The sequence below is a fragment of the Eriocheir sinensis genome, chromosome 24 (assembly GCF_024679095.1).
Source record: "Eriocheir sinensis breed Jianghai 21 chromosome 24, ASM2467909v1, whole genome shotgun sequence".
Lineage (NCBI taxonomy): Eukaryota > Metazoa > Arthropoda > Malacostraca > Decapoda > Varunidae > Eriocheir > Eriocheir sinensis.
Genome location: NC_066532.1, coordinates 814,166 through 823,354, shown reverse-complemented (window position 1 = coordinate 823,354; position 9,189 = coordinate 814,166). Strand labels below are relative to the sequence as shown.

General features: G+C 44.4%; 1 protein-coding gene across 2 annotated transcripts in view; it reads right to left on the bottom strand.

Moving 5' to 3' along the window:
• Positions 1 to 3,682: 3,682 nt before the first annotated feature.
• LOC127002669 (hemicentin-2-like) overlaps positions 3,683 to 9,189 on the bottom strand; it is a 118,446-nt gene continuing 112,939 nt past the window's right edge. For both annotated transcript variants that reach the window (XM_050868712.1, XM_050868711.1), the window contains 2 exons: positions 7,052 to 7,241; positions 3,683 to 5,848 (listed from right to left, as the gene is read on the bottom strand). In XM_050868712.1, coding sequence (XP_050724669.1) covers positions 7,087 to 7,241 — 155 coding nt within the window. In that variant the 3' untranslated portion in view covers positions 3,683 to 5,848; positions 7,052 to 7,086. The remainder of the gene's footprint in view (positions 5,849 to 7,051; positions 7,242 to 9,189) is intronic.

Sequence of the window (9,189 nt, the reverse complement as noted above, 5' to 3'; positions counted from 1 at the left end):
TCGTTCCTTAATATGATAGTAGTCATTATTAACGTTGATTTAGTCTCATCGTTTGTCAAGAATGTATTAGTAATTTAGTTTTAGATGACATGCTTAGTTGAATACAGTCGTTTTAGGGGGGAGGTATTATCTTTTAAGCTGCAACCGATCAATGCAATGGTCTGAATACGACAATCTGGTAACGCTGGTGAGTCTTGTCCTCCGCAGAGGTTGCAGGGCTAATGTTTATTTCTCAATATTTCGATTTTTTTTCTTCTATAACGTCTACTTCAGCTGTTGGTAGTCACTTTGCTAAATAAAAAAAATTATGCATACATAGAAAGAGGATGAATATCACTCAGTGTCGTATTTTTAGTAATGTGATAACTGGGCCTTTCCAAACGTCTTCCATCTAACTCCATTCTCCTCCGGCAATTTTTTTTTTCTTTACAACAAAGGGGACAGCTCAAGGGCAACAAAGAGAGTGTAGAAAAAAAGCCCGCTACTTACCGCAACTCCAATATCATCTCTTTCTCTGTCTGCCCTGACTCCTACAAATTCTAGGTTGTCACTGACTGAACGCAAGAGTGGCAGCCCCATAAGTTGTAAAGTAAGGGCAAGTGGAGACGAGATCAGAACCTTTACCGGAGCAAATGGAGGTGGAGAATGTCGGGAAAAGCCAGTGAGCTGTTATTGTAATGGCTAACGATGATGATGGCGAACTAGCTAGTCGTGTCTAATTTACCAGGGATAATCTACACACAAAGCTATTTAGTCACGAGTTAGTGTCTCTGAGAACGTCCCACCAGTCTCCTCCTCCTAGACATCCCACGAGCAATCTACCATTCCCTCGCCTCCATTGTTAGCTAATATATACGGGGAACATTTCAGCTTTACTGGGCTAATATGACACGAGAACCCAAGTATACTGTGAGGCGATCCGCTCAAGTATTATACATAACAGCCACGTATAGCTACTGATGCTTAACTCCATTCACAAAATATTAATTAAACCGAGTGAACGTCTAATTACACTTATGAGTTGAATCCACTCCCAAGCACCCATCAGGCAGACTATACCGTTTCCTCACCTCCATTAATTGTTAACGTATATGTAGGTGCTTATCTCCATATTTAAAGCAAACTAAATAATTGGGGGAGCGTGTTATTCAATCAATCAATGCGGGCATACGACGGGGGTCGCGTTGCCTCGCCCTCGCCCTTATAGCAGTGGTTTAGCCGCAGAAAAGACCCTCGGTGATACGTACCATTACAAGCACTTCTTGCGGCCGTACTTTTCAGCTAACATGATTTATTCAAAATAATACGTGTACCACTTGAATGTATTACAGATTATAGTGTATAGTTTTAGTAGCAGACCCGACCCTCAGTGATAATAATAGAATGCGTGATAAGAGTAAACTTTATTATTTTTATTTTTTTTAATTTTTTTACAAAGGAGACAGCTCAAGGGCAACAAAAAGTGTAGAATTTTGAAAAGCCCACTACTCACCGCTCCCATAATAGACATATGTAAAGAGTGGCCAAGTATGTTAGTTGTTGTCATCCTTTTCTACTATATAGCAAGACTTACCTCAGAGCATTCTTCAGCTCGGCACCATTTGAGAGTAGAGAGTTTAGCAGCAGACAAGTCCCTCGGTTATAATAGTATAGTAACGCTGGAACAGAAGGTTGGCTGCTGGTTGTCCTGCTAAAAAGAAAACTAAGAAAAAATAATTATACAATAGTAGTAGTAGTAGTAGGAGGAGGAGTAATGACAATAATAATGATAATAATGTAAATAAAAAATACATACCTTGTAAAAAGTTGAAGAAAACTAAGATGAAAAAAAAAAAAAACTTTGAAAAGGATGAAGAAAATTGCCCAAGTTGGAAACCCCCCAGAAAAAGCTAAAGAAAATTAACCAAGATGAAAAAAAATAAATAAAAAAATAAGAAAATAAATAGGCATTACCTTTAAATCCTGAAACACTCTTAGGGACACTGAAACACGATTCTTTTAGCCTCTTTACTTCGGGTGCTTTTTGGGACACATAGAAATGAATGACGCAATGGATTCAACACCTCCGACCCCGTGTGTGTGTGTGTGTGTGTGTTCTGCTCTGTGTCTGTCTGTCTCTCTGTAAGTCTGTGTTAAGCTGTCTATCTATCTATATGTCTGTCTGTCTTTCTGTCATTTCCTCTTGTTTGTCTGTCTGTCTGTCTTTTCGTTTGTCTGTCTTTGTGTATCTATCCACCTCTCTGTCTGTCTGTTTGTCTGCGTGTTTTTTCGTTTGTGTCTGTCTATCCTGTATTTTTGCTTATCTTTCAACCTATGTCTGTCTGTTTGTCTGTGTATCTTCATTTATCCGTCTCTGTGCCTGTCTGTCTGTCACTATTTGCCCGCCTGTGCTTGTCTCTCTTGGTTTCTTTTATCAATCTATTCGCCTGTTTGTCTGTCTATCTGTCTGTCTGTCTGTCTGTGTAAACAACTCAACATGAAGGTCCAAGAATCACAAAGACGGAGGCACCATGCAGGGTCGCGGCGCCTCTCTCAGGAGGGTGTGGCCAATCCGTACGCACCCTTCCAATAAGACCACATTGCTAGGGCGCGTACAAACTGGCGAACACACCCTTCCGTGATATGTGGATACTCGTGCTTATAGGATTTGTACCATTTATTGGGCTGGGAGAAGGAGGAGGAGGAGGAGAATAAGAAGAAATAAAGAGGGGAAATGAATGAGAAGAATAAGAACAGGAGGAAGAGGAGGAGGAGAAGATAGTGAAGAGGTGATGATGATGATGATGGTAAGGAGGAGGAGGAAAAGTCAAATATATAAAAAAGAAGAGGTACAGGAGGAGGAGGAGGAGGAGGAGGATGCAAAGGAAGAGGAGGAGGAGGCCAAGTGTACAATCTTATACATCAAAATATATTGGGAATCTCTCTCTCTTTCTCTTCCTTCCGTCTGTCTGTCCCTTCCTTCCTTCCTTCTGCCACTGCCACAAGCCAAGCTCAGTGCACTATAAGGTCCGCCCACCAGCCTGGATCTCGTCTCTCCGTGGCTTCAACACACACTGGCTCTCAAGGACACTACAGCAAGGCGAAGAGTGGCTGTCCTTGAGTGTTGTGAAGGACAGGGACTTGCTAAGGTGGCTCTACCCTTCACTGTCTTAACGGAATGTCTGTGGCCTCGGTAGTTTCATGACGCTAACGAATACTGAGACTTTTGGTATGGCAACACTTTCCTCCCTCGGTTTGGGTGTCTCGTTCCACCTCACTGAATGTTCTCACTTAAGTCTTCGCGGTGTAGTAACGTCACTTGGTTTCTTTCCCGCAGCCAACACTCACAGGCCGTCTTATCACTTGTAGTCTCCATACATTCTTGAGTACCTCTAACACATTATACTCACTTCCTTCTTCCTCTAGTTTTACGTCCTTATATTCCCTTATGGGCCTCCAGTCTTTCCATGTTTACCCGGCATTCTCGTCGCTTGTTATCCACTATGTTAGTCTAGGTATAATCATAGTGGTCGTTTGTATTTCTTGGTAATTGAACTGCATGAAAATATTAAAATAAACCTGACCAGTGTTCTCATCCCGTGATGGAGTACGTGGTCACACACAGGCCTTGCTGATGTATTTATGTGCTTATGACAATAATTACCATGAAATCCGTCGTGCTCAAGGGTCAGTGAAAGACAGGTGAATATATATTTGTATCCTCCCTACTTTGTACAACAAACCTTGCGATAAAAGGCTCTCAAACCTTAATCTGTTCTCTCTTGGGAAATGTCGCCTCCGAGGAAAATGATTGAATGTTTATAAAATACAAAATGGTTTTACGAATGTGGACAAATCCTAATTGTTAGTGGTCGATGACACGTCTCGAACGAGAAATAACAGCATAAAATTTAAAGTGTAAACGAATAAATTCAGACTGCACCAAAGTTTTCTTCACCAACGTTGTAATGCGAGGAAGGAATAAACTCCCGCCTTCAGTGGTCCAGTGCAAGGCGACCGATTCATTAAAAACAAGCTCGACCGACACTTCCTTCAACTTGATATTCAATAAAGTAGAAATGCAAAGTCTTGGTGGTATTTGATGAATATAATTTCACTTTGACTTAAGGATACACCATCAAGTCTGGATATTGAAGTAAATCTATGTTAATAAAGTTCTTCAGACAGCTTTCATGGTCACTACCGTCCTCAAAACTCAAACGTACATAAGAACTAAACTGTATGACCACGGAATCCATCACAGGTTGAAAGTACCAATACACGAAAGCACATCACGTATCGGTACTCTGGCTCCTTTCCTCCTCTTCAAACCATCTTTCTCCACATTAACAAACACACGAGACGGCTCTACACGCTGTACCACCACAACCTGGACTGTCCCATTCTTCCCTTGTCTTCTTCCTGAACCTGTTTGCTGAGACTTGGGGACACGGACCGACACCAACACCACCAAGGCTTGTGTGTGTTCCCTTGTGGCAGCTATCACGGACCCACCTCACGTAATGTCACTTCTTTCCTTCAGTTTACATACGTCTCACCATGCGACGGAGATATGCACTGAGGCCATGAGCAATTATAGCGTATGCCCCTAACTTTACCTCTACCTTGGCACCACCTCACTACCACACACACACACACCGCGACAGTAACTTTACACTGCACACTATTTACAAAACCATGAAGGCGTGTATGTGTGTACGTCCCTCGGCGGCTCCGCGTCACTCACTGGCCACAAGAGAGTACTGGAATGTTTTATGGACACAGCAGCGTTTTGGAGGACTGAGTTTGATAAGGTTTCAGTCAGTGGTAACGTTTGTTCAGCCTGTTCAGTGATGTACGACGTTTGCGGATGCATTGTTGTTGTTGTTATTTGGGAGATTAACGTTTTTCTGCGTCGTGAAGGGAGATCGTTTTGGTTTAGTAACGTTTCCGAAGTTTTGAGGAGTTTGTTTGGTGCTATACAACGTTTGTAGGCCTTTTTTCTTCTTATTCGAGACATGAACGTTTTTCTGAGTTATGAAGGGAGATTTTTTTGGTTTGGTAACGTTTCCGAAGTCTTGATGAGTTTGTTCACTGCTGCACAACGTTTGTGGGCCCTTTTTTCTTCTTATTAGAGACATGAACATTTTTCTGAGTTATGAAGGGAGATTTTTTTTGGTTTGGTAACGTTTCCGAAGTCTTGTTTAGCCTCCTCAGTACTGTACAACGTTTGCGGATACTTTTTTCTTCCTAATGGAGACATGAACGTTTTTCTTGGCCATGAAAGGAGATATTTTTGTTTCGGTAACGTTTCCGAAGTCTTGTTGAGTCAGTTCGGGGCAGGACAAAGGTTCACGATGGTAGGTTGCTGTCTTTCGATGCATCAACGTCTTCCTTTGTCCATGAAGGGAGCCGTGAAGGGGGGAAGGAAGGGATTGTGTAGAGGCGCCGCGGGGGGTGGACAGGGCCGGATTCAAGGAGCCAGTGTGTCCAAAGCTAAGAGCCCCCACACGAAATGGTCCCTTAGAACATAGAGAATACTAATCTTTGCCTCACATCACTGGTGCTGGGCGTGCTAGTGCCCTTCACGAGACGCTGAGCAGAGAACCACAACAGAGCGCACTCCGACTCTGGGTTGCGATGGCTGACTGACCGGCTGAAGGACTGATGACTCGCTGTGTGCTTGTGTTCTTTCGTAGGGGAAGCTGGAGACGATATTTCCTTCTCTCTCTCTCTCTCTCTCTCTCTCTCTCTCTCGTTGGTCGTTTTCCCCGTGGCTCGCTTGACACCCCCCGAGGCCTCTGTCACACGGGGGCGGCGGCGTGGCGTGGCGTGGCGTGGCGGCGTCGCTCCAGCTGCCTAACTCCGGCTGAAACACAGACGAAAACTCGATTAGTTGAATGAAACGTTAAATTTTCGAAAGTTTATAACGTGGGTGGTGAATGTCCCGGGTTTGGTGTCGACAACTGCTGCCGGACTGGGTGACTGGGTGACTGACTGAGTGACTGGCTGGCTGGGTGACTAACTGACCGGGTGATTGGCTGACTGAGTGGCTGGGAACATGACTGACTGGCTGAGTGGGTGGCTGAGTGGATGGATGACTGCCTGGGTGACTGTTTGAGTGGTTGAATGACTCTGACTGGCTGAGTGGGAAGGTGACGGTGGGTGGCAGAGTGGATAGTTGGCTGAATGAGGGCGTGGGTGACTGACTGGGTGACTGGCTGGTTGACTGGCTGGGTGAGTGGCGCGCGTTTGACAGTCGGAATATCAAAACGTTTTGACACACACACACTCACACACACACACACACACATTCATTAGGCAAACTTTTCATTCGGCTCGCACTCATTCCAACACTTTTACGCCGCGTCTCTTATTACACTTCAAACAAGTATTATTTCACAACTCCATGGCGGCGGCAATATCGATCCGGCGCTGGAATTTAATAGGCGAGGAATTTTGAGTGATAATATTGAAAGGGAACAAGAGTCGGGCACACTGATGGGGGCGTAACAACCTGGCCATTGGCGGTGTGTTGGCGGCAATGAATGTTTCCCCATCACTCTGCAACACTAACGACACACGGCCATCACCAGCCTGACTTATTGCTGGGGCTGTTCATCTATGTGCGACAAGCGGTGATGGTGATGGTGATTGTGATAATGGTGGTGGTGATGGTGGTGATGATGGTGATGGTGGTGACAAATTTATCAGTGAGTCCATAAATTCGAGGATGAGTCTCAATTTGCGACTCATTCATTGTGCTCTCTCCTTTCCTTCCCTTCCCTTCCCTTCCCTTATCCTCCTTGTCTGCCCTTTCCTCCTCTTTCCTTCCTTTCTTTCCCTTCCCTCCCTTTCCTTCCCTGCCCTTCCTTTCCCTTCCCTTCCCTTCCTCTTCCTACACTTCCCTTCCTTACCTTGTCCTATCCTGCACCAGCTTGCCCTACGTCTTATATGAGCGCATCACAAATAATAAATGTATAACAAGTAATAGAAGCATAAATGAGGTGAGGGGAAGTATACACACGCGCTGCCATGCTCCGTTTCAGCCCACCAAACCCACCTCCCGTACCTGGCTTACTACTCCCAGCGTGCGGCGGCAGCCCTTCACACCGAGGAGGACATCCGTCTGCTCCACGACAGCTGCCCATCGTCACCGCCGTCGCCGCTCGTCACCACCTCGCCCGCAACGCCCACGCTGTCGCCGCCGCAGTAGCTGGTGACGAGTCTGGCCCGCGGTGCCGCCTGAGGCAGCGCGCGACCTGAGGGAAAGGACCCGTCACTCACAAGGGTGCAAGAAAATATGCGGACACTACGAGGGGTGACCCGGTCTACACATGACAGCCCCTCAGAAACAAAGGTACACACGGACATATGGAAACTACAAGAGGCAAGTCGTCGAACAATAGAATGCTGCATAAGGAAACGAAACTACAAGATACTGTTATGCCGGACGTGTTACTTGGGTTCCGTGTCGCCGTCAGGAGACTCCGTGGGAGGGAGATATATAAACACTTTGCACAGCTTCTGTAGTTTAATATTCTTCCTTAGTAGTACACTTTACTCTGACTCTTCACTTACCACTAGCTTACTATGACTGGGACTAAGACTCTCTCGCCCTCTTCTCCTATATATATCCAGAACTATACAGTATAGAATGTTACAGTATATTTTAGATCATACAAGAACATGTAGCAAAAATATATGCGAGTTGGCAACACTTCCCGCCTGGCGTCTGGCCGCGCTCCATGGGGCGCTCCTTCTTCTTCTACTTCTTCTTCTTCTTCATCTTCTTTTTCTTTTTCTTCTTCTACTTCTTCATCTTCTTCTTTGGACTTCTCATTATCATTATCAACACTATCATTACTTAGTTACTTATCTTTATATTTATCAATCAATTTAATGTCGACTCGTTATCCTATAGTGTCTTTCTGTGACGCCACGCTTTCCAATCCTCTCCAATCATTTCTCTAGTGTAATGCCTCCTTTTTCTATTTCTGTAAACGGTATCTGTCCAATTTCTCTTTCCCGCAATGCCCCGTTTTCCAATTTTTCTGTAAACGGTATCTTTCCAATCATTCTTCCCTGTAATGGCTCGTTTTGTCACCCCGCCTAACGCCAACACAGCCTTCCATTACCCCGGGCCCAAGCACCTCGGCGGGACACGGGCGGGGGCGGCGGCGCGCGCGGAGGAGACACGGACAAATGACGGGCGTTTCCCTAGCGCCGCGGTGAAAGGCCGAGGGAGGGCGCGCGGCTGTGAGGTGTTTCGCTATCTTGACGGCCAGATGTATGGGCGAAGTGGAGGTTCTGATAGTCTATAGCCCGGGGTAAACGCATGCTTCTTCTTCTTTTTCTTGTTCATCTTTTTATTTCCTTCTTCGTCTTCTTTCTTCTACTATTTCTTCTTAATTTTCTTACTCTCGTTGTTCTTCATTTTCGTTTGCCTTTTTTTCTTCTTTTTCTTTTTCTTCTTCTCGTTGTTCTTCATTTTCTTTTCTTTTTTCTTTTTCTTCTTCTTCTCTTTATACATACATTCACACATACATACATACATACATACATACATGCAGACAGACACACACACACACACACACACACGAATATGGAGATAAATAATATGAATAAGACTCAATTCCTTTAAACTAAAACAAGGCTAACACACACACACACACACACACACACACACACACACACACACACACGAACTGGACTATTAATTGGATGAGTAATTGAAAGATGGCGTAAAAAATGGAACGCTGACAGAAACGGTGACTAAAAATAAAAATAAAAATGTAATAACTGAATAAAAAACCGAAAAAATGGACCAGTGATTGAAATGGTGCGTACAAAATAGAGCAGTAATCGAAATAGAGCGTACAAAATGGAGCAGTAATTGAAATAGTGCGTACGGAATGGAGCAGTGTTTGAAATGGTGCGTACAATATGGAGCAGAAATTGGAAAAAAGTGCGTACAAATGAAACGGTAGTTGAAATGGTGCGTACATAATGGAACAATAGTTGAAATGGTGCGTACAATATGGTGTAGTAGAGAGAGTGCGTACAGAATGAAAGGGAATCAAGATTAATGGGTATAATCACGAGCAAAGTCTACAATGCGTACAAAATGGAGCAACATTAAAGAAGTGGTGCGTACAAAATGGATCAGAATCATGGGTGTAGTGCGTACAAAATGGATCAGAATCATGG